The sequence below is a fragment of the Dermacentor albipictus genome, chromosome 9 (genome assembly GCF_038994185.2).
Source record: "Dermacentor albipictus isolate Rhodes 1998 colony chromosome 9, USDA_Dalb.pri_finalv2, whole genome shotgun sequence".
NCBI classification, from domain to species: Eukaryota; Metazoa; Arthropoda; class Arachnida; order Ixodida; family Ixodidae; genus Dermacentor; species Dermacentor albipictus.
Window position 1 is genome coordinate 115,544,338 of NC_091829.1, and position 26,583 is coordinate 115,570,920.

Sequence of the window (26,583 nt, forward strand, 5' to 3'; positions counted from 1 at the left end):
AATATTAGAGTGTTTGTGCTTCTCGAATATTGTAGCCATGCATACAAAAATGGGCCCATCCTATCAAAGTGTATGGACTATTATAGCATGCTTTCGAGCTTGCACAGTTATCTCAGGGTAATCTAGAACTTGAAGTGATGCCTCAATAAATAGGAGACAGCACGATAGCCATGTTTCACGATTGCATGGCTGCTGACTGTACTTGTAGCTACAGCCACCTCCAAATTCTGTAACTGATTTGGAGGCCACAAGTCACCAAATAAAAAGTGTCCTTCCAAGTTGGTGGTTTTGGAAAAGGGTTGAAGATTAAGCTTGTCGGTACATTTTGAAACTTACTTGGGGGAGTGCTAAACAATGGGACAAGGAAAAACAACGCAAGGGCTGATTGCTGCACTTGACACTGTTATGCAAAAAATGCTACATTTCAAGTACACAGTGAGCAGTTTGCAGCTTGATGCAGTCATGCGTCTGTTTGTTTCTCATAATTTTCTCTTAGCTAGAACGTGGCAAAAGACCTGCAGTGCTGTTTAAGATAGTTGGTCCATTAACTTCGTTGTACAGTAAACTCTTTAAACGGAACCTCAAGGCACCATGAAAATTGGTTGCGTTTATAAGGAGTTCCATTTATTGCGAGACAAAGCTGAAGGGTACACGCAGTCCTTTTTTATAGAAGAAACTACTTTATTGCATAGAAAAAGTAAATTGTGTAGCACAGACAGATTGCATAGCATAAATAAATTAAAAAAGCAGAAAGTTAGTTAGCCATCGACTTCACAGCAAGTGCCGTTTTCATGATGCCACCACTCTCAAATCCATTTATGACTTTCAGCTTTGTCTCTAGCATGAGTGCATTGTGTGGGTGTTTTGGTGCCACCATCGGAAATGCTCGGGAAGGTCGCCGGCCGGAGACACCAGAGCCAACCTTGAGCTCAACTTCAGCACAAACAATGAAAGATCAATCACGGCAAAAAAAAAAAAAAGGAAGTGTAGAACCATTGCTTACCACAATCTTGCAAATGTATTCGTGATCTGACTGAAATGGCCTGTTTAGTTTTGCGTTGGTGCTCCCAGTTCCTTTTATCGAAGGCTGCAGAAACGATGGTACCGTTTAACGAATGTTTTTAGCATTGCATGCATATGAAACTAACCAACCGGGAGGATGGTGTTCCGTTTAAGTGGCAACTCCGTTTATATGATTTCCATTTATCGAGATTACTGCGGACAGCAGTAAAACGGGGGAGTAGTTTACCTAGCTCACTGAAATGATCATCATTTTCATCTTCTAAGTAATTTGTTAAATCACTTCTTTAGCAATAAATTCTGCCCTGTTTCTTGCCTTATGTCAAACTGTGTAACGAATTTGTTTCACAGTTTGTCTGCTTTAACTCTGCTAACTCGAATATAGGTAACGCTACTACAGGAGTGCCACAGGGCTCCGTGCTCTTTCAGCTATTATTTTTACTTTGCATTAATGGCTTACCGTGTAACTTTGCATCTAGATTACCTCTCCTGATGACTGTCATTGCCTTAACAATTCACTTGCATGTTTTCGCAAATGGTACATCACTTGTGAAAGCAACATTAACTTAAAGAAAGAAAAAAGACTTATTAGTGTCATTTTCTGCAAAACAGTCGCCTTTGCTTTTTTATTACTGTTCTGAGGATGTTTCACTCACAAGGATGACCTATTACTAATACCAGGTGCCTATTTTCACTTCTACCGTGTCATGGGTTAACCCTTTGAGGGTCGATTTCTTTCGCCATATGCGACCACCCAGGGTCGATTTCTTTTATTGCACATTTAAATTTTCCAGAGGGACCTATTTCGAAAAAAATTTACCGTAATTTTCTAGAGTGACCGTAAAGTGAGAAAAAATTTTTTTCCATTGGCATATATGTACTGTTTATTCATGAAAAACAACAAAAATAACAAATAAAGTTCTAAGAATTAAAAGAAAAAATTGGCGCATTGTTATATACACACAAGAAAAATACACAAGAAGAATGCGCACACGAAAATTTTTCGCAAGTCTCAAATGTTCATCTTGCACTAATATTTCTTCAGCGTGTGGTAGTCCTTGAAGCGTGGCTCCACATAGAGCTGTTTGTTGCACTCAGTGCACATGTACCTTGTGTCCTTGCGATATTTTTGCTGCCGAGTGGTGTTGGCGCAGACGTGGCACCTCCTCTGGGTACTGCTTCCCTGAGCAGCCGTGGGAGGAAACTTCTGAATAAAGTGCCAAAAAAGGAAACGCATGCACGGCGGCATCCTTTGTATGCGGACCCCTGTGAGTGACAAACGAGCGAGTAACAGGTGGTCACCCTTTGAGTGATAAGAACGAGATAGCCATCAGTATTGCGAGTGAAAGAAGCCGAAACCGCATGCGGAACAAAACCAAAACTAACCGCCGCGCGCCCGCGAGGGCGCCAATGCGCGAGCAGTAGCAGACGCTCCGGAGCAAAAAAAGAACTATACAACAAAAACCGGAAGAGAGAGACGCGAGAAAAAAATTCCATGTATTCCCACATAGTGGCAGCACATGCCAGGCAAGAAAAAGTTAGGAAATTAGCGCGCGTTTTAAACGTACAGACAGCGCCGTAAATACGGCATCGACCATTTTCGGACCTATTCGCGGCGCCGTATATTTACGGCTTCGACCCTCAAAGGGTTAAACATACTGAATTTAACTTTTCTGACACACTAAAGAAATTAGTTACTTATGCCAAATATTAACAAAAGTACTGAAAGAAACTAAACTACTAACATACAAATCGCTAATGTGCCATATTTTGAAATATGCTTATGCGTGTGGAATCCACACAAACGGTGCGAAAATGATGCAGTCGAGGCCATACAAAGAAATGTTGTACATGTCATTTGTCTTTACTATGACCACGATTCCTCACCCTCTTTAGCTATTTGTGCATCTAACCTACAACATTGCAATGAAGAATGGGTCGCTAAAGTTATACTGTTTTATAAATTCATTGTGCTACCTCTTAATTTCTGCCAACCAATCTTGCGCTCGAAGTTGCCATGCTCTAAACATGGCACCTTTCTACACACGTACCGACATATATAAATACAATTTTTTTCTGTGCACAATCAGCCCTTGGAATTCGCTACGTAAAACAACTCGCTTATTGTCGTCTGAATTACTGAATGCTCTAGCATAGTTCTGAATGCCTTAGCAAATGTATAACCAGGCATCTTAACCAAATGGCATGTTGTCACCAAAGTTTGTTTCGTTGCCTTGCATTTTCGTTTTGTTATGTAATAAAAAATTAAATAAAACTTAAACTGAATGTTCTTTTACGTGTAGCTCTATGAAAAGGGCATACCAGCAGTGTTATACCAGACTCTGTGAGGCTGTTTTGTGTGCCAGGAGTGTGTGGACAGCATCATTACAGTTGTGTTCTTGCGCATATTGCAGGTCCCCCAAATCCAGAGAACCTGCCTGAGGATGGCAAGTTGAAAAGTGAGATCATGATTAAGGACAATAGGCGTTACTACCTGGACCTCAAGGAAAACTCCAGGGGGCGATTTCTAAGGGTGAGTTGCAATGGCATCGAAAACACTGAGGCATGTTTTGTTAGAACATTGCAGTATTCAGACGGACATAAATGTGGATGTGCCTCCTGCTTCACATCAAACGCCACACTGCACATGGCAGCCGACACAACGAGTCAAATGAAAAGGCAATATTTAGAATTTTTTATTCTGGTCTTGAAGAATTCAGGCTTCCTTTAAGTGGGTTAACAGCTACACCTAAGGAAAGTGAGAAAGATTTTCATGTGACATGTTTGACATGTCATTTGTCTGCGTTAAATGAAGGCGCACACCCTTTCAGCCCTAGAAAAAATATTGGCAAGGTTCAGATGGTCTTCAAAAGTTGCTATTTTACTTGTTCTTATAAACCAATTTCAGTTTCAGCAGACAAGAGGCTGTAAGGACATTACGAAACAGACTCACCTAGTTCTTACGATCGCTGTGGCTACTGCGCATACATGCACCTGGAAAGAGCACACATAGCGTTCTACTCATTAATTTTTTTCTGTGATGAATATCATTGTACCTTTCTGCTACATGTTGTCAACAAATATTGCACCATGTCATGACATCTAGATACTAATGTCGATTATACCAAGCTTGGAATTTCGGGACCAACTTTAGTGTCAAGTTAATACAGATTATGTCTTCAAACCGTCATTCCTCTTTTTTTGTGTCATCTTCCTATGTGCAACAAGTGTGTGGTAGGGTTTATACAACAACCTTGAAAATAAAATATATGTCAGTTTTCCTTTGAATGTGCTTCTAGTTTTCACGACACAAGCACTCGGTGTACATAATTTTTGATAAGTGTCTGTTTCTTTCTATTTTAAGCATCCATTTCTGTTTGAACGTGCAGGAATTCCAGATGCAGACATAGTGGTACTTTCTTTTCATTAGCGCGGCCGTGTGTACTTCCGTAGTTAATCATGTGCCCTGTCGTGTCAGCTGGTTTAGTAAGAGCACTAGAGGCCACAAGCTATTTCCAGAATGTCGTACTGTGTTCACGGACAGTGGCAGTAAGCAGAGCTATACACAGCTATAACGCAGCTATAAGCATAAACGCAGCTATAAGCTATAAACGCTATAAGTATAACGCAGCTGTAAGCTATAAACGCAGCTATAAGCAGTCTGTGGCAGTAAGCAGAGCTATACGGTGGTGAAATGCACACGTGGCAGCGCTTGGGAAAATAAAGTCCCATGGTCTCATTCGAATTTTTCTGAGCTTCGCAAGAGAAAAACAAGATATCGTACTACAACACTTTTATTAAAGTGTCAAACTCTGCCGCCCTACTTTTTGCAGTTGCACTTGTGCAGAAGTTCCTACTCTGTAGATATTCCTTCATTGCTTTGGAAGGTTGTCTGTGAATATAGCAATGCATGACATATTTTTTTAGGTCAAGGTTTTCACTGATATGCAGCCGGACTTCGATTTAACGAGGTTTTACTTGCAGTGAAAAAAATTTGTTAAATCGCGAATGTCATTAATGTGAGGTTCTAAAGTTTCAGCAGTAAAAGTATTTCCCAAATTCCCAGAGCATTCCTGGTGGGTAGCATCTTGTAATAACAGATTGCAAGAAGGTCGAGCCACAATAGCGTGGTTATGAGCGCCAGTGCACACGGTGCATGCAGATCACACCGAGAGCAATGCATTGGCGTTGCTCGCGGCATCTGAGATTAGTGTATTGCATTGTGCGGCACTGTAAGTCTTGGACACCGCTCTTAGTGCTCGCAGCCATCGTCAGATGGTGTCCTCAAAATAAAAATAAAAGTGTGAAAGACACGGATATTCGCTCTCAAGAAAAAAAGATACTGACTATTATGATACTCTCTAATGCAAAATTTGTGCGCAGCTCTATACGTATTGTCATTTTGCGATATATTGGCCGGTGCAGAGAATGTGTCTCGTGCGGCACGTTGCAAACGGAGTGAAGCGTGGCGTGTCTGCCTCGCTCGTCAGGAGATTGAGAGAGGTAGCGTGTGGGTGACGCATGGACATGATACACAGCAGCCGCCACCAACAGACCTCCCAGACGATGCATGGTGCCATCTCATGTCACACTATGCTTTTCTTCTCACACTTTCGCCATACCCTCCTCTGCTTTCTGCCTCATGGCCCCGCTTCACACTCCTTTCTGCTTTCCTCTTTGCATTTTTGATCCACGGCTGCGCTGCACGTTTGCTTTCATCTTTTGCTGCGCTTGTTCGCTCGGTTACGCTGCCACCGACGGCGACACTTGCTGCAAGAATTGGCGCCTAAGAGCTGTGCGCTAAAAGGAAATGGCGCGGTTTCTCCAGAAAAGTGGAGCATTGATGACGATAGCAAACAGACAATTATACGAAGTAAGGTTCGTGGTTTTATCGGCGTCACGCTCGTTCAGGCTAAGATCGCTCAATGATCAAGAGCATTCGCTGTTGCAACCTAAGAGTGCTTGGCACCATGCCTCGTAAACTTCAGATTACACGACCGCCATAACTAGAGGTATGGGAACAAAATGCGCACGAAGGCATCAAACATCTCGGCTCGCCCTTTGCATAGAGCTTCCTACAATAATTACTTGAGGGGACGCCGGTGCCGCAATCGTTCAGCCACCATAGGAATGACGGCTAGTGCATGGATTTACCTGATCTTCATGTTTGTGGATTCAGACATTCTTGTCGCTTTGTTTATTGCACTTTATCTGTCTCCACTCTCCTAAATTTTAGAGCTCTCTATACTTTTGTAAGTGCTGTAGACTGTGCAAACAAGCATGATTGCTGCTAATTGCAGCGGTTCACCTTGTCGAGGTCGCCGAATTGAAATGTGCCAAGTGTCTCAATGTGTGGGCTTGCCTGTGAAAAAATAAGAAAAATAAGCATGTTCCATGCCGCTTGTCGATGCATGCACCAGTGGCGTAATGGTTTCAATGTCGAACTTCTGTGCTAGAGGTGCTGTGTTTGAAACCTGTCGTTGAACAATTTTAATGTTTAATTATTTATTACGCCGTGCTTTGTTGAAAATGCTGAATTTACAAAGTGATGAAGACGCCTGAAGCCAGAAGGACGAAGTTTAGGTTAATCCATGTGCTGCCCATCATTCCCATGCTGGCTGAACCGTCCCGCTTGAAGCTCCCATAGACGGTAGTGCCAGATTTCCCCCTGGAAGTAATTATTGTATTACACTCTATGGACCTTTATTTACACTTGCCAACGATAGCCTCCGAGATAATGGCGCGGGGCCCGCGTATGGGCAACCGTGTGCAGCCAGAGCAAGGGTAGAGAAAAGGAGATGTGTGCGCTAGGGGGAGAGGCACACAGGTCCCCTGCCCCCTCCCCGCTCTAACGCATGCTTGATCACGTTACTGCGCGCCACTTGCCCACTCTCCTTGCGCTGAAGCAGAGAGAGAGAATAAACATGTTTATTATTTAAATGTAGCTTTGGAGAGGCATAGAATGCCTTTAGCTAGGGCCGTGTCCTGGGCCCTCGCGATGAGCCATTGCTGATCTTCGAGGTCATTAGAGCTCGCCAATGCTCTCTACCAAAGCTCGTTGGTGTGATAAGGGTTCGACAGATTTAGTGGTGCCTGTTTGCATCCTCCTACTGTGTGCCTAAGGGACACGGGTTCTACGCGGAAGTGTCATTGCAGAGAGAATTGTGTAGGGGCTATGAGGTGATTCCTGGCTGGGTGGGGGAATGTATCGACTTGCAGAGCTCGGAGAAATCGCTCCTGCTCTCTAGGTAGTGACTTGTGTCGGGGGAATGTATGTTCTATGGGTGGGGTTGCAATGTTGCGGGATGTCTTGGTACGAGACTAGAGGGTGCATGCGTTCGGGTCAAGATTCCTCGGCATTGGCTTGGTGGGTCAAACCTCGAGCCACGAGGTTGGCGATCTCGTTGCCTCAAATGCCGTCGTGAGCTGAAGGAATCGTGAGCTCTTGTGTATCTCCGAGCATTTCGAGCTGTCGCGTGCTCTGCAGTCTCCGCAAGTTTTTACACGACAAATTGTGTCGCGGTGTTTTCTGCATACTGCGTACTGGTGCGTGCAATTCCACAGTGCTTTTTCCACTTGAACTTATTATCTGGAAGAACGCTTGCAAATAACTTATTCCTCGGCCAACATTTTTATAGTTTTTCACCAGATCTACCTGCCCTACATGCTCCAAGTGCATGCTTGAAAAGAATGAAAAATTCATTAAATCGAAACCGTGTGGTGAACTTACACAACTAAATTGGGAAAAAAATGCACGGTTTTCCATGGAACTAAGATTGGGAAATAAAAATAATTTGTGACATCACAAATTTTGTTAAATAGAGGTCCCTTATATTGACGTATGACTGTACTTGCACTTGCATTCACTGCAAGATAGAAAACAGCTTTAGTATAATGCACGCAAAGCCCTTGCATGTGTGTAGCAGGTCCAAAATGTGCTTGTGCTGAATGCTCTGATGAGCATCGTGCATTCTGTAGCCACACTAACTTTTGCATTTGGTGTGGTAGGCCTTGCATGGCTGCATTAACGGGACTAATGAAGAATGGGTGCACCAATGCCATCCGCTTCAATTCGAGCTCTGCCTTGTTACTTGCTCTTTATCGGCACAGCAAAACATGAATAGCGAAATCAGCTTTAGCTTAGTCTCGTCCCTCTTGAGTACCAAGTGATTGCCATCATTATTAAGATCAGCCCTTTGTTCTGACTCTGCCAGGCCTAACGAAGGGCACCACCATTGCTGCCAAAACGATTACGTACATTTTTATATACTGAACGATGCCACAGCATTTATTGTTGGCCACATGTTCACTGTGTGGAACACTCTATTAGACGTCTCATTGAGGACATACCCATTGCGTGGCTACAGCCATTTGCCTTGCAGCTTTGCAAACAGCTGAAACACCATAAGACGTCTAACATTTCTAAGAGCCCAAACTTTCGTTATTTCAATTGTGAAATTAGCCTCTGCTGGATAATTCAAACTTGACTGGTCAGTACGCATGCTCCTGACCCCAATGACGATCCCAATTGGGACCCAAATAGCGAACCCTTTAACAGCAATGTTTACATTCATGGATCTTAGGGTACAGTTAATGCGCCCAACTCGTCATCCCTCTTTTCAGCTTGCCCTAGGAAGATTTTCAAACACAAATAGTGTCTCACAATGAATGATAATGAATGATAATGCATACCTTTCTTCTCTTTCCCCCAAGAAAATTGGTCTGAAAATTCCCAGCGTGGGACAATTTGATATGAAACCAAAACTGCATTTGTGGCGTTAGCCAGTGTCATCGCTGTTGCGATCTATGGCAACAGTAATGGCCTTTGCATAACATGAAACAACAAAGTGCCGTTTTCAGTCTTCAGTTACAAAAAATAATTCAGAACACCAGTTATTTTGCATGCTAAGCTAGCGCCAAAAGTCTTGTCGCATTTCCTTAGCGTTTCACAGAATTGAATGCGACACAAGTTGAATTGGTGAAGTGGTTATGTTACCACCATCCCGTTTGCGATTGTTATGAAATCATTTGATAAATACAAAATGTCAAACGCACAATCGACTTCACGGAGGACATGTTGTGGTTCGTAGACTTCGAGAAGTGCTATCTGACAGTGATTATGATAAAGCTTATTTGTAAATAAATGTCTATTCTGCGAAGGTAAAGCTTGCTGGTTTCATACTTTCTGTGTTACCAGAATCGAGGCATGCCGCTTTTTTCGCTAGAAAATTGTGTGCTCATTAGGTTTCTACTTTGTTTATGAGTCTGATGCCATTTCTATGTTAATTTTCTACTTTGAACACAAGAATGTGTGTGCATATGTGTGTGTGTGTGTGTGTGTGTGCACGCGCGTGCGTGTGTGTGCGCGTGTGTTTGATTTGAGGGTGTGTTAATTGGGCAAGTACTGCCAAATGAATCAGCGGTGTGTTGCAGCAGTTTTTCTGCCTCTTGTTTATTTTGACCAATTCTGTTGGCCCTGTTAGGGCCAAATTAGTGGAACTCTATTATATAAACTACGCTGGGAAAGTCTCTCATATTGTCTTTCACATTCAGTAGAGTGTTCAGTACTAATAACAAGACTACTGAGAATGCCTTATTGCCAGAACATACGGGAACAGTCATATACCTTCGTGACACATGCATAAGGCTTGTGTGTAAGACACTGAGCTGTCTCAGCGAAACAGGTTTAAGCTGTGAACAATTACTATGTGACTTGTACTAAGGAGTAAATTGCATATTCACAAACTGAACATTCATACGATGCAAAAAATTAAGAATAAATTTGGCAAAAGCGATTCATGCCATGTGCCAACCGTAACACAATGTTATCTGTCCCACTGCTGACGCTTCGGTCAGGCATGTTTGGCTTGCACGTGACCTTTAACCTTCTCTCCCCCCCTTTTTTTGTCTTGCTGACGTTTTTACCGCATAAGGGAGGGCATCGTAACAATACCTGTCCTGCTGCCGTACAGTGTACAGGGCTGTACTGTAGCTGTACAGCGTGTATTTCAAGTTGTACTATTTATGTTCGCAGTTTATACACACACTTTCAGCTGTGCTGTATATTTCAATGATTTTCATGTTCCGTACAATTTTGACAGTGCTAATGTATCAGTTGCCTGCTAAATTTTTATACCAATATTCTTTCGTCTTTCTCTTCCTGTTAATCACTTCTAACAAGTTCTTCGTGATGTATTTTCTCCGTGCATATTTCGTTGTCTACTTGCTCACATACATTTCTAGTTTATATCAGTATTGTTTATATAGCTTCACATGGCTGGCAAGATTTTGTATTTACTAATATTTGTTCCATGTAGGTCCCGCTTGCAGTTTTACTTCAGGACCTACTCCTCTATATTACAGTCACTGTGTACACTGCTATGATTTGTCAATAAAAGTTGGTCTATCGAATCTATATGCCCAATGTCAGCTTTACTGTTACACGCAACTTATCTACCATATAATGAGCGAGGAAAACTCGGGGTAAACAAGGGTTTTAATTTTTGGTACTAATGACCACAACTGCTGGCTTTCTCTGGTTGTTGCTTATCGTGCTACTTCCCACGTTGTGACGTGCAGGTCTCCCAGACGATAGCACGAGGTGGTCCTAGGTCCCAGATTGCCATTCCCGCACAGGGTATGATCGAGTTCCGTGACGCACTCACAGATTTACTAGAAGAGTTTGGCACAGACGATGGAGGTGAGTCCCTTCTCGGCTCCTGTGATTCCAGGGCCTATCGTAGTGCTCCATATTTATCTGTAGGCACGTCTGTACAGCCAGTTGGCAACCATGTAGCGTGAATGTTGTTTCGTATTCGTGATACACCCTTTCACTCCTCACGAACAAACACTTTGGCAATGGCTGTGGCTAAGGGAGCGCTCTTGCCGCACAAAGCCGTGGTGACCTAAGGAATTAAGTTTGTGCAAAATGCTGTAGTGCAGTTAGCACCTTCGACCAAATGAAGTGGGGTTGTTTGCAGTGTGAACCACAGTGCAGAAGTGATTCACTTTATTTATTACTCACAGCACCTTATTGACAGTACAGCAGGTAGTGTAGTACAGTATGTACACCTAGAATTTGCAGATACAGCATTAAACGGGAGCACAAGAAAGAAATGCGGATAGAAACTTACAACATTGTGAGCACAAAATATGAGAAGTGTAACGAGCAGCAAGAGAATGTGGATAGTTGTTCCGGTATAGCCAGACCTGACACAGGACTACAAGGCACTCCAGCTACTCCAGCTACACAAGTCCCAGACCCAAATCCAAGAAATAAAATCCAGGAATCGGAAAGCAAGTTGCAAACATCCAATTCTGAATAATTGAGCAAGAATTAATGTGGTGTAAAATATCAAAAGTATACAGTCGAAACTTCGATATAGTTGATTTCTGTTCATTCGACCGATATGGGACCGCCGGAAATGGATAGAATTGTATGGTGGGTTGAATTAAACAAAATGCAGAACAATGCCATACTTCACCACTGATTCATGTGAGAGTAGTTGCTCTATTCTAACACGCCCCCATATCTAATGTGCGTCTACTTTCTTTGTGTCCAAAGTAGAAAAGTAACATAGAAATGACATTAAAGCTCCTAAATGAAGTAGAAATCTTATGAGCACCCTATCTTTGAGCAAGAAAAATTGCTGCAGAGTGGTGGCCAGTTTGCTAAAGTCATCTTTGCCCCATAGTCAGCTCCGCCGCAAAACATTAGTGTTATGCTGTAATGCATACGATGGTTGCGAAGATGGTTTTTAGTTTCGTATCCGATTGCACCGCACTGGCAATTTTCGGATGCATTTTCTTCAACCCTTTCAGGCACTGTGTACACAATTGTGTATGCCAAGGTTGTGCATCAACGTCAATGGACTACAAACAATGGAGGGCTCGAGGCACCCTCCGTTAGACGGACGCTCTGCAGCGTGGTGGTGCTGAACGGCGACTGACCCCGAGCAGCTGTGCTCGCTGGTGTTTATTGGTGCGGTTACCAATGTTGCCTAACTGAGCCTGGCAAGCCACCGAGCCTGGCAAGCCAACGAAAATTATGCCCGAGGGGGCGTCACATGCTTACTACACTCCCTTACCCCCAGTTTGTTTGTCGCCAACAAAAAAACTAAGTTCAATCTACGAGGCTCTGCCTCCGTCCTAGCCGGGTCGACAGTGCCTGCTACCCAGGCGAGTAACTGTCCGGTGGCCTCCGCTGTCGAGTACTCTGTCTGGGCATAGGTGTTGACCGGCCGGGTGTAGCAACGCCAGGTGCTGCCTGCGCCAGCCTTGCTCCATCCAGAGGGTCCGCAGTAGTCAGCTTTGTGAGTGGTGATGGACATGACAGTGGCCCAACAAGCACCCCACCACTGGCAACGCTTTCCGCCTCCGAGGAGGGCGGTGCTCCGCTGGAAGCGACTGGTGTTGCCGCTAGTCCTCCGGCAGGCTGGAACTCGGAAGTGGCAGTCGAGGGTGCTGGCCAGGGGCCGAGGCGAGGCCTGACATGGTCGGCGTGTCTGTGCCACGTGGCCCCGTCTGGCATGTGGATGAGCATCGAGGAGGCGCTGGCCGGAGACACCAACTGTCCGGCATACCAGGGTGGGCCAGGACAGAAGTTCCTGGTAAAAACTGGAGCTCCCGACTCCGGCAAATGCCCGGGACGGCACCCTTGGTCAGCAGCCAGCTTCTGTTTCAGCTGCTTCAAGAGCACTGTGGATCGGAGGTGCGGATGCAAGACGTCCAAGGGCGTCTTGACCATCCGACCCAGCAGGAGCTCACAGGAGGCACGACCAGTGACATTGTGGGGCGTGGTCCGGTACTGAAACAGTATCCGGGCAATCTGTGTCCGGAAATCCCCAGTCTGGCGCTTCTTGAGCTTGTCCTTGATGGTTTGCACCACCTGCTCGGCTGCACCATTTGAAGCAGAGTGGTACGACGGAACCATCATCTGGCGGATTCCGTTCTTTGTCAGCCAGGCCAGGCACTCTGTGCTGGCAAAAGCAGGACCGTTGTCGGACACGATGTCCAGCAATCCCTGGGCAGCGAAGACCTGTCCTAGCGCTGCAATGGTCGCGCCTGCTGATGGAGTAGTGATGGGTAGAACCTCCACCCACTTCGAAAAGGTGTCCACCATCATCAGGAAGTAATGGCCCTTGAAGGGCCCCCCAAAATCCACATGTAGGTGGGACCAGGGTCTCTGTGGGAACGGTTAAGGGGTGATTTCCACATGATATGAGGCCCGCTGATCCTCCTGGCAGATTTGGCAGCTCTGAACCATGTGAGCAATGTCCTGGTCCAGGCCAGGCCACCAAACATAGGGCCGGGCCACCACCTTGGTCTTTTCCACGCCAGGATGACCTGATTGCAGCAACTGCAGGACCCTGGACTGGAGACATTGTGGAATCACCACCCTGGAACCCCACAGTAGGCAGCCCTGCCGCAGGCTCAGCTTGGCGGCCTTGTGGCTAAAGGCCTGCTGAACCAATTCCTTCTCACTGCACACCGCCTTGACCACCTGAGACAGAACTGGGTCCCGGCTGGTCGCTTGTGGTACCGCAGATCTGGAGAGCACCTCCGGGTACGCGTGCTCCAGCATTACCATTTCAGCAGGTTCTGGAACAGCATCAGGCACCTCTGGCAGGGACAGGCACGTCAGGGCACCAGCAGGTCGCAGGTCCTTTCCCGGACGGTAAACCAGCTGGTAAATGTAAACTGCTAGCCTCAAGGCCCAGCGTACCACTCGAGGTGATGCCTGCACGGGAACTGCCTTGTCAGGCTCCCAGCAGCCCCAATAGCGGCTTGCGGTCCGTGACCGCCTCGAACTTCCGACCTCACAGATACTGGTGGAAGTGTTCGACACCAAACATGAGGGCCAAGCCTTCCTTGTCCAGCTGGCTGTAGCATTGCTCTGCAGCATCAAGCCGATGAGAAGCAAACGACACAAGGCGTTCCTGGCCATCTTTGTCCCGGTGTGCCAGGACAGCTTCCACGCTATATGGCGACGCATCTACAGTCAGGACGACAGGCTTGGCGGGGCCGAAGTGTACTGGCAATAGAGCCTTGGTGATTAGCTCCTTGCTGCGCTGGAAGGCCTGGTCCTGCTCCTTCTTCTAGACCCATTGTTGACCATCTCAAAGCAGAAGATGGAGCAGCCGTAGATGCTCCGACAGATTTGGCAGAAAACTCCTGTAGAAGTTGATGAGGCCGAGGGAGCTCTGAAGCTCCTTCTTGTTCCGGGGCTTAGGCTCCTTGAGCACAGCATCAACTTTGCGGGGAGCCGGGGCTAGACAATCCTGGGAAATGGCATGTCCCAAGTACTCAGCCCTGGGGGCCAGGAAAATGCACTTTTCCAGCTTGAGCTTGAAGCCGGCGTCCTGCAGTCGTGCCAGGACGTTGTGCAGGTTTTGCAGGTGCTCCCTGTTGTCGCTGCCACTAACTAGGATGTCGTCCAAGTACACCGCCAGTTGCCTCGTGCTTCTGAAGAGGTTGTCCATCTCCCTCTGGAATATGGCTGGGGCTGAGGCCACGCCAAAGGGTAAGCACGTATACTGGAAGAGCCCCAAAGTTGTCAATATTGTGACATACTTCCGGGAGGCATCGGGCAACACCAGCTGCTGGTAAGCATCTCTGAGTTCGAGCTTGGTGAACTTCTGTCCACCAGACAACGCTGACCAGAGATCTTCAATCCGGGGCTACGGGTACTTCTCGATGGTAGCGACAGGGTTGATGGTAACCTTGAAATCCCCGCAGATCCTGACACTGCCGTCTCGCTAGAGGACTGGTACGATGGGAGCGACCCATTCAGACGTCTTGATGGGCACCAGGATGCCCTCTCTCTGTAACCGTTGCAGCTTCTAGGTGACCCTGTCCTTCAGGGCAGATGGCAGTGGGCGAGGCTTGGAAAGACGTGGCCGGGCTCCCTCAGGTACATAGATGTCAGCCGTCGTGCCAGAGAATGTGGCCACCCCTGGCTGGAACAGGGACTTGAACTCTGTCAGGAGGCTAGGGATGTCTTTCACCGCATGCAGGCTGGCTTCCTAGTACTCTGGCAGACGAACGCGCAGTGCATGAATCCAGTTTCGGCCCAGCAGGGTCGGCGACAACTCCTTGGTTAAGTAAAGGGGAAGGGTTGCCTCCCCGTTGCCAAAGTGAACGCTGACCTGGGCCTGACCCTGGACCTGGGAGAGCTGTCCGCAGTAGCTGTGCAGCATCACGCCCAAAGCCTCGAAGGACACGCCGGGGAAAGTACGCTTGAAGAGTTTCCCGGCCATTACTGACACGTTGGCCTCTGTGTCCAGCTCCATGGAAATGGGGTGCACGCAGATTTTGACGGTCAGCATGTACGGCGCCACTGACTGTACAAAGCTTGTGTGCCACATGTCGAAAATCGGCAGGTCCTCGGCCACGATGTGAAGCCTGGCCGTGGAAGAGCTTGAGCCTGCTGCCGCACCGCTACCCTTGCGACGGCTACCCTGGCCGCAGGCTTGTGTGGTACCTGGCCTTGAACCAGGCTGCTGCTGCTGTTTTCTGTTCGTTTAAAATGTGTGGCATACATCTTAAAACACTTCTGATTGGAACTGTGCTGCAAGTTTGAATAACGTGTGCAAAATGCTTTAGTGAAATGAGTGGGAATGTAGGCGGTTAGGTATTTTTACTCGGTGTGAGTATGTTGTCGTATGAAGTGGGTTCACTTATTTCACGTGTGTTTTTAAAAATTTGTTGTGCCAGGTGTGATTTTAAAGTGACTGGATAGGTGCTATCCGAGCCTGCTAGACGTGAAATAGTTGATGTTCTCGTATTTGTTGTTCCTGTATGAGTTTTTTGCATGGAGTCCACATTCTCTAAACATGACAAAACATATTAAAGGATTGAAAATTGTTAATCTATTTTGCCACCGTATGCTTTTTATGATTCTGAAAATGTAGGATATGTGGTTGAGGTAAGGTTTAAATGAACAGAATCAGTTTGCTTCTGCAAGGGTTACAAAAAAAATAAATAAAAAGGTAGGCCCACGTTGGAATTGGGTAAATACCTTAATCGGACATTGTCAGCTACGGTTATTGCTTGAAAGTCTTCCTAAGATGGGCCAAAAGTAGGTGTTTTTGATGAGAGATGACTTGTGTTCAAAGATTCCGGTGTCCCCTAAGCTCTGCCGAGACAGATGCTCCCACTGGAGTGGCCGATTGGGGTCCATACAGGGGTCAGGCACACGCGCCCCAAGTGGTCAAGTTCGGATTATCTGGTGAAGGCCCATTTTACTTTCAAAATAGCGAAATTTCGGGCAAGTAGAAATGCATGGGTGCCGGCTGGGACCTTTGGTTGGGGAATTCCAATCACCAAGGTCAAATTAACGCAAGTCTAATGTGTAACGCCCATGGCTATAATGAAAATGAAAGGTCATGCAGATGTGAAGAACTAAGCAAAAAAATTCAATTGGTCATGCTTTAATTCAGTGGAATTTTCCCCCTCGCGTAACGACATCGTAAATGCTGTACCCAACACAGAATCGGATAGCAAAGCAGATAGCAAGCATGGGCACCCATTTGAGTGTCCATGCTTGCAGAGTATTCACACCCGTATCGTTACAGTGAAAGCAGCATGGAAACCAGTCAGGTGCTCGCATTTTCTTATTTTAGAAGAGAATGAGTATTGTGCAGTATCGTAAAAATATTTAGGGTTGCTTAGCCCGCAGCAGCGGTGCAAAAGGGCACCGGTGCAACGGCACGCAGCAACAATAGGCGGCGGCAGTTGAGGTTCTATTTCACAAGTGCAACCAATACGGAAACCACCTGCGAGGAGTGTGCAAGGGTCGTGGAGCAACAGAAACTGCTGTATCACTGTGCGAAAATTGCATCTTTTGAAAGAGCCTTTATATCTAGGTCAAGGAATTGTCATGGTTATGCTGTTGTCATCCTGCTACTGTTGTCATTGTACCATAGTCATCTATGTCGTCATAATTTCATTATTTTCAAACTACATTGCATTGTAAATTACTCACAAATGCCAAAAAAAGTGTGTGCCTTGTTTTCTCTTGTCTCGCAGCTTTCAAAGGAGAACTACCCGAGGGGCGCCACATGCGCGTAGAAAACAAGACGTTCTATTTCGACATTGGGCAGAATACCCGAGGCATCTACATGCGCATCTCAGAGGTGAGTTTGCGGCGGTGTCTCCCGAGGAGACTGGCTCATCTTTATTACAACCCATGCAACTGCCTCTTCTGTTACCTTAATGAATGCTCAGGCGGTCGTCTCATTTAATCTCTGCAGCAAGATAAAGGCCTCCCCTGCAGTGATGTCAAATTACACCTGTCTTGCATCCGCTTACACTTTGTACCCACAGATTTCCTTATTACATCATACCACTTTGCTGTCGACTGTATTTTCCCTCCCTTAGGATCCATTTTGTCGCTCCAATAGACCACTGGTTATTAAATCAGATTAGCATGCATTGTAGAATGGATTGTATGCAAAATCATGTTTCCCATACTGTCAGACTCTTGTAGCAGCGACCGACATTAACCAAGTTTCTTGCCCTTCACCTGTGGTAATGTCAGTATGATAGGCATTGGGATACCTTAATGCGTATGGCAGTTTGTACAGCAACAACCACTGCACTTAATTGTTTTCACTGTGTTATTGCAACCATATGCACTTCCATGGGAAAAGTGTCGCTAGAACTGCGCTTTCATTCGTTCTTGCACGAATTACAAAGTGTCACATTTCAGTTAAGACAGAGAGGTCCATGAGCACGTTTAGATGGGTTTAACACATCAGCACTGCAATGAGCGCAGCTGTGATTGTGTCGCTTAACATGCACTTGTGAAAGTGCGCTAGGCTGCCCACACTGCTTATGTTATGTGCATTGAAGTGCACCTGTTTGCAGCAAGGCTAATTTGTCGCACAGTGTAGTAGGAAATTTGACTTGCAAGCTGTGCATCTCTTGTATAATGCTGACAGCCCTGTGTGCTCATTGGGTTCCCATCACCATCACGAAGGGTAGACATGCAGATAAGAACAGGAGATGCATATGGACCACGTCGGACCTGCTACAGGTCGTGCCGCCCGTTCGTTTGTATTTTACACTAATTGCAACAGTTAAGTATGGCTAAAAGGAATGTGTACAGTGCACACATGGCTAGTGCCATGAGTTACAGTGTCGTCGTTAGCTGCACATTGTTCGCATGAGGCCGCGCAGGTGACAGAAGTCACATTTCTTGAGCCAAGAGTAATGTGACTAGCAGCAGTGGCTGCGACAGGCTGAGAAGCTGATTTGATTGTGTGGCTGAATATTCCAGCGCTTTCGAGGCCACTTCTGCCACGTTACATGACAGTGCTGAATCGCTACGTCGGTGCATAAGATATTGCAGCATGCTGAGCTTCTTTTTATTGCGATAGGTGCATTTTTGCCATCGGTGTTGATGTCACCGTCGCCATGATGTTCCGTATAACGTGTAAGCCGGCGATAGTGGCTCAATCTGGTGCACTAAAGGCCGTGAAAAATCGGTTGTAGAGACGGTGGGGGGGGGAGGTGACGTTGTTCTCTGGCAGCAGCTGTCTATTTTGCAACCACGCGATCGTAAAAGCGATCTGCAGACGACTTACGTCTTTGTTCATGCTGTGTTCTCGCCGCTCTTGCGTTAAAGGGATAGACCGCATGAAGGTCACTTCACTCACTGCAGCTGCCATGCTTTCTCACGCCAGCGGTTTGACAGCGAGTGTCTGCGGTCGTCGAGTGTGATCTGTTCATGTTTGCTTGTGCATGCTGATACCACGCTTGTTAATTTAGTAAGTGAATGTTTCCAAGTTTATATGGCTGATAAAACTACTATCTTTGCTTCATATAGCTGCATACTAATTTGCTATCACAATCAATGCTCCGCTTTTTGGGCAAAACTGTGACTTTATTCGTGTAATTTTCCCTGATGGAATCAGTGACAGAAGAGTCGACAAAAGTTGTAGTTCCTGCAATCAAGGCCTCTTCTCATCTCCACTTTTTCAGTGTAGTAGTCAACAGTGCCTTCGTAGCACAAGCACGGGGGCATGCCAAGACATATTCAACAGATACTGTTGCAGGGAACCAAGCTTGCATTTGCAGGGGCATGTATGCAGCCAAAACACTATGTTTATGTCAGAATGCCACAGTAAAGTCAGTGAGACCTGTAGTAGAAGCTCCGTCGCTTACAAACATCCTTTGCACATCCTGTGCATGAGAAGTGATTATGTTGCCGTTGTAATGCTATCGTCATTGCATTGATGTCAGAAAATTGCTGTTCTGCATTCTTTGTCATACCATCATCTTCACAATGTCATGGCCTCCATTGTCATCATACAGTCATCAAGCATTCATTGTCATGCTGTTTTTGCGATTCTGTCTTGGTCATTCTATTACCGTCACTTCGCTATCACCGTCCGAATCTCGTCATGCCGTTGTCGTCAAACCATCGTCTTCATACTCTTAATGATACAGCGGTCGTCAGGCCATCGTCGTCATACACTCATCGTCACATCATGCACATACATTTGTTATGCTGTTGTCGTCGTGCATTACTTTGTCATGTTGTCGTGATGATGTCATAGTCATTCCATCATTGTCATCTTACGTCATCATCCCATTCTCACCATGCCGTCGTCACCGTCATCATACCATTCTTGTCATACAATTGTCATACCAGTGTCGTCATGCAGTCATTGTCACACTGTCGCTTTACCATTGTTATCACTTCATAAACATCATCCTAATATTGTTATGCTGTCGTCGTCATACTGCCTTCATCGTTCCATCGACTTTGTTGCTTCTCTATCATGCTAGCATAATCGCGCTGGTGTCTTCACTCCTGATTATGCTACTGTTGTCGTGCCGTCGTCGTCATTGCGTCATCATCAGACAGTCGCTTCCATGCAACCATTGCCGTGCCATCATGGCTGCACCATTGTTGTCATTCTGGCTTCGTCATCTGGTTGTTGTCACACGCTCGTCACTGTCCCATTCTCCTCATGCCGTCGTTATACTGTTGTCATCATTTCAGAACCATCATCACAATGTTGTCATGCCATCGTTGTCGTACTAACTTTGTTGTTTCATTGGCGATATTCCTTCTTTGTGATTCCATCGTTGTCACTGCGTTGCTGTCATACAGTCGTCGTCATTCTCATGGGGAACCTTGGTAAGTGCTGTCCCAAAAGGGGCCAATACCGGAGACAGCATATGTTGAATGTAGCTGAACTATTGGAAGTCTCAGAATAGCCACTACATATTTTAAATAAACTTGACTTCAGCAATATGGTATGTGGCAACAGTGCTTCAATGATAATTGCATTGCTGTCGACAGTCATTGTAAGATAGGTTCTACTGTAGCTTTAGAGTGCAGCTCTTAAGCGGCCGTTCCTGCAGCAAGCATTGGTGTTGGCATAATTGAGCGAACGAGCACAGCGAAAGATGAAAGTGAACGCGGAGTGCATTGGGGGAGGAAAGACATGAGGAGGAAGGCGGAGGAGGAGGGCACAGCGGAACCATGAGGCAGAAAGTGGAGGAGGAGGGTATGGCGAAAGGGTGAGAAGAAAATCATAGTGTGGTGAGGAAAGCTATGAGATGGCGCTGGAGTAGCATGTTTCGTCTGAGAGGCCTGTCGGCACCTGCTGCTCTGAATCGTGCTCACGCATCGCCACTCGTGTGCTGGCTTTCGCAATCTCCAGATTAGCGAGGCAGTTGCTCCACACTTCGTTTCATTTGTAACTTGCTGCACAAGACAGAGTGTCCGCACTAGTTAATACATCACCAAATGAAAACGCGTATAGAGCTGCACTCAAATTTTGCTTTAGGGAGTGTCATAATTGTCGGTGAATTTGAACATTTTTCTTATCGCTGAAGCGTGCGGCATGGGAGTACAGCAAGCTAAAACGCTGCTCATATGGCACCTTGCCATAGTTCCACGGAGAGGCAGTGCATGTACATTGTGGTAATCAAGCTGAAAGGCTCAATTTCTGTGGTACGTGTCACTCCGTCGGCTAGCGACACATTCAACTTCGGCCTTCGGCTAGGGTTTGTCTGAAAGGCGGACCATGTGCGTGAAAAATTTAGATCGAAATAACTGTTGCACGGTCCTAATAATTCGGATTTGTGTGAGGTTTGCCATATTCAAATGCAGGCGACCCTGCTTGGACCAACTGGTTAGCTTGAATTATCTGTTAATTCGATTGAAGAGATCTTGAAATACTGTGGAACCTCGATTATATGTCCCCCGGTCATGCGACGACTCATATTTTACGACAAATTAGTTTGGTCCTGTGAAAAACCCCATAGAAGTAATATATTAAAAACCTCAGTTATGTGACGCAATTTTACGTCAACCCCGCCTCATACAATGCCTCTCTGGTAATGTCCCAGAAAAAAAAGGAAAAAAAAGGCTGTAAGCAGATGCGTGCTGGTATGTGGGCACACTGCAGCCACCTGATAATGGGTTTCATTTGCATGATATTCGTATAACAGCAAAATTCACAATTTTAAAACAAGTATCCTAGATTACACGGTTTTTAGCATTACGTTGGTAACCTGAACCTCTACGTTTCGAACCCATCCATAGACAAGTCGGCCGAAGTCAAAACTTGTGGAGGAAAGAAACGAAATAGGAGAGGCCCTGGTATCGCCTTTTTGAAGCTGGAAATGCAGCCATGTTGGTGTGCCATGTCCCTTTGCACCTCCAATCAGCTTGCCGGAGCAGATAGGCACGACCTTTGAACTTGCATTGCTATGAGCCACCGGAAGCGTGTGCTGCCGATGCGCGTTGGAACAAAGGCTACGAAACTTCTGCAACAGTTGTGTAGTGAAGCAGATCTACTCCCGTGCTTTTCCGTGGCACGTTGAAGAACACGATGAAGACCCGTGAAGTGATTGCTTGAGTGGACCTGTTGCTGGCTGACGCTCGCACTCACTGACCCAAAACACAACCTTCATGCTTACACACAATGCTACAAGATCAGCTTGTCTGGAGAACAGAATTTGCTGTGAGAAAGACATGGGCCGAAGATACTTATCTCACCTTTCAGCGGCCTAGAGCAGCAGTGAGGGCTACAGGAGTGTGATTGCTGTGGCAACGTTGACATTTGGGGTACCAATCCCAGTGCTCCTCTACGAAAAACAGCACGTGACTTCCGCGACACTTTCTCCAACAGGTCCGTGCTGGCCGGGGCCTCTCCTACGTTTTCCTTCCTCCACATTTTGGTTTGAATTGACACCATTTTCGCTGTACTTGTGTTACGGTTACGCTGCTGCAGTACCCTGTGGTTTTTGGCGCTTCGACTTCGCTCATTCGTGACGTTATGATGACGTAGCGCATTTGATATGACGCCTGCTCTGAGAGACACGATTTTATGGCCAAGATGGAAGGAAACTCTGCCGTGGCTCAGCAAAATGTCAACGATTCGCCTCTGGCAGGACTCGCGGGAGGCCCTCTTTAAATGCGAGGCCAGTTGGAAGGGCTATGTGGACCTTGTGGCGGCCTGGTACTGTTCCCGAATGAAGTGGTTGTACAGCCTCTTGAAAAGTACTTCATTTCAAACACGCTCAAAGGTGACCTGATTTTGTGCGATCACATACAGAGATAGTTTCACTTTCGCGAGACTTGGCTCGTCGCGGCTCTGAACCCCTTGAAGTATATGGCCGATACTACTCTTGGCACTGACAGCAAGCTTGGCGCAGTGCCAGTACACTTGTCAGGGACGCTTTCAGTGCTGGGTCAGGCAAAATTTCGCGAAAGTGAAGCTTTCTCTGAAAGGGATCGCCCAAGGACACCGTCCAAAAGCTTTCTCAACCTCTGACGACGATAAGTGAAAAGGATATGTTTCCAAATTGTCCGTTCCAATTTACTTGGACGTGTTACGCCGTGTCGACAAGATTTAGCGGTTTGTTTGTGCATACGATGACGTTGGTGACTTGCTGCAAGAAAAAGATCGCAGATTATTTTTAAAAGTGAGAAGAAATATTTGCCCACTTCTCCTCCAATTAAATGCTTGGTTGTAGTTTTTTAAATATAACTTAATCTACCTTCCTTGGAGCAGTGCAGATTTGTGCCACCGGCTTATTCAGGCGGTGTACCCTTCTTTTAGGCAAGACTGAGCATCACTCTCTATGTTCTTAATTCTTCGATTATACAACGCCCAGATTAAATGACGGTTTTGCATGGCCCCTTCAAAGTTGCATAATTAGGGTTTTACTGTACTGAGATGTCATTGTATTGCTCATTGGACCCTATTAGTGCCAGTGTAAATCTGTTGGCTCTATATGTGACAATTTGCTGATACCTTTTGGACTAGTACAGACTCTACTGTACATTATTTCACACATAGGCAGGCAGGGCGACTTCGCTAACTACCCACATTTGTGGCCTAAACGTTGTGCATGACTTATGAAAGAAAGTGTGTTATGTAATTCTATGTAACATTAAGTCTCTCACTTATATGACACAAAATTTAACATAATTATTACAAGGACGGCGGTGCAGTTTCGAATGTTTGCCACCAATCAAGCAGAGTCACTAATTTCTGGAACCAGTGGCCACAGCATGCTTCTTGTTCTTACGACCAAGATATGGTAGGTTGGACACTTTAAGCACAAAGCTGCGCAGATAACGTGTCATTTGACGTAACCTTATGTCCACAAGTTGTAGGGGTAGGAAGTTTTGCAGATAAAATATATCTACACTGCACAATGTGCGGACTCAAACTTCTAAGGCTGCACCACTACTTTTGCTTCCTCAGAGTTGCCTGCTAAGCATGAAACTTGGTATAGCACCAGTTGGTTTGTATTGGTGCCTGTGGGCATTAATACAAGTCTATTGGTCCTATGCATAACAAGTAGTTGGCTCCTATTGCTCGCAGTACAAGCTCTGCGAGTCCTCTACGTGACAAATGGTTGGGACTAGGCTTGTGTGAATATAATTTCTTTTGGTTCGAAGCAAGTACCTACAGTAGAACCTCGTTGATACGATCCTGTTACATACGCTTCCCCAGCACCAAGTTCGCATTGGAGAACCCAAAAAATGGACAACTGCAATGCGCCTATTTTTTACTGGTTCGTACGTTCCCAGAAAACGCGATGTTTCGGCACCTATGCTCAATAGATTGCCAAACTGCAATTGTATGATACGTTATCCAGCTGCTGGATCTCGTGTATACAAAGAAAGGCGCGAGGTGCCTGCGATTGAAAATGGTAGCTACCGGCTGCAGCAGTTTCCCCACAATACTCTCCTGCCCATCGCACGTGAAAACGCTGGTGCACACCAAGTCTCTTTTTCCAGTACCAGCAAATCTCCTCCCAGGTTGTCACCAATGCTCATACAATAAGCATCTTCACTTATCCTTTTCATAGCGCATGGGCCGCAATGCCGTAAGACATGTACTGCACGCTTTTAGTAAGCGATAACTTAATCATGCTGTTGTTTCCTGCTGCAGGCAGCACAAAGGCAGCATCATGTATTGCTCTGGCAGCATTATTGGCATTGTATTCCGGTGTTGCTGACCAGGTCTATTTTATTTAACACAGTGTTAAAACACTATGCAATTGGAAAGCAACAATGTGCGCTTCACGCCACCACGGTTCGAGCCGAGTTGGTATTTCGAAACTTCCTGCAAAAATTCCCTGCTTGAAGATGCTGACGCAGGCCACCGAGTTCGTGGTCATCGAGCGAGATTTCTTCAGGTTTGCCTGAGCACGTGTGACGCTGATGAAACAGCGAACTTTTTCTTGGTGTAGTTGTCTCCTTGCTGTGACTTTTCTTTCTTTTTAGAGCTCAGCTCCTAGGCTCCCATTCGTGTGGTGTGTGTCAGCATTCCCAGTGTAACCGAGCGAACGAGCACAGTGAAAGTTGAGAGCAAATGCGGCTTACAGCGGGGGATGAATGAAGTGGCGAGAGGGCAGAGGTGCGAGGAGGAAAGCGGAGAGGAGGGTGCAGCAGTACCGTGAGGTGGAAAGCAGAAGAGGGCATGGCAAAAGCGCGAGAGGAAAAGCACAGTGCTGTGGCTACAAGATGGCACCAGAGTAGCGCGTGTCGTCTGGGTCTGTTGGCAGTGGCTTCTGTGAATCGTGCCCACACGTCACGCATGCCCTGGCTCCATGCGCCGGCTCTCGCAATCTCCAGATTAGCAAGGCAGTCGCACCCCACTTAGGCCCATTTGCAATGTGCCTTACGGGGCTGACTGTATGCGCCAGCCAATATATAGCGAAATGAAAACACACCTAAAGTTGCACTCAATTTTCTCATTAGGGACTATCATTATCGTTGGTGAATTTCTTTTGCTCAGGATGAATATTTGTGTCTTCTTACACTGTTGTTATTAATTTGTGGGTGCTGGCTGCGGGCAATAAGCACGGTCTGCCATGTCCAAGATTTATGGCGCCGCTTGACACCACGCATGCAAACCTTGAACACTGTGAGCCACATCGATGCATTGCTCTCGGCAGCGAAATCCACTGCACGCACTGATGCTCATAACTGCAGTATTATGGCCCGACTTTCTTGCGATTTGTTTATAAGTGCTTGGCAGCAGGTTACTATCCACCAGGAATGCTCTGGGAATTTGTGAAGTTGTTTATAATGCGGAAACATTAAGATCTCGAACTAAGAAAATTTACGATATAACAAACTTTTTCGCTGCAAGTACAACTTTGTTTTTATTGAGGTTTCGCTGTATGACCTTTTAGTTGCTGTATTTACTAGTTTCTAACATGCACCTGATCCTTCTGACTAGAAATGAAAAACGCTACACCTTCAATTGCAATGGCGATTTTTCGCACTTGGAAATTCGGGCAGAGACCATCTCGGGATGACGGTCGACATTAGTGGGATTAGCATTGAAGCAACATAGTGATGCACCGTAGCGGGCTTTGTTCATCGTCGCTGCCTCAGGCCTTCCTATCACTATCACACACCTCATATCCTGTGGCATCTGTGGCACTAAAGATACATACCTTAAGCGCCTTGAAGACCATGGCAGACTGACTGTGGGGTCTAGGGAACTTGCTGGTAGGCGCAAAATTATCCTTCCTCCTGCAGCTGCAGTGACATGTCAAATAAGTGCATTATTGCGTATATTTCTGCTACTGAAAATCCCATTAAAGATTGTAACCCGAAAGACATGTACAGAGGTAATCCTAATGCGTAACTGCATCAGATTGATATGTTATGCAAGGTATGTAGAAAATTAGTACAGGTGAACAGTAGGGCAAGCAGAATACAACAGAAAATAACACATAGTTTTCCATTAAAGAATAGTGACGGGGTGAATACAGTTGAACCACGCGATAACGAAATCGGCAGGGAAAATGAAAAACCTTGCTTTTGGGAAAATTGTGTTGAGAAGTGAAAGTTGACCATCAAAATTGCACTAGCCTATGGCCAGCCTTGCTCAAGGCTATCCAGAACTGCATTTCCAACAGCACAATGTGTGCCCCGTACATTGGCCAGCAATGGGGGTGCTTAGGTGTAATGGCACCTGTTAGAGAGCCCCAAATGGTCCAGATATATCTGGAGAAGCTCCACCGTGGTGTGTGTCATAGCTCCAGCGTTGCTTCGAAGCATCCTGC

The 26,583-nt window shown here is 46.1% G+C and overlaps 1 protein-coding gene across 2 annotated transcripts in view; it reads left to right on the plus strand.

The window, feature by feature from the left end:
* Pur-alpha (Purine-rich binding protein-alpha) overlaps positions 1 to 26,583 on the plus strand; it is a 223,704-nt gene that overhangs the window by 171,687 nt on the left and 25,434 nt on the right. For both annotated transcript variants that reach the window (XM_065446087.2, XM_065446088.2), the window contains 3 exons: positions 3,435 to 3,553; positions 10,600 to 10,720; positions 17,050 to 17,156. In XM_065446087.2, the coding sequence (XP_065302159.1) occupies positions 3,435 to 3,553; positions 10,600 to 10,720; positions 17,050 to 17,156 (347 nt within the window). The remainder of the gene's footprint in view (positions 1 to 3,434; positions 3,554 to 10,599; positions 10,721 to 17,049; positions 17,157 to 26,583) is intronic.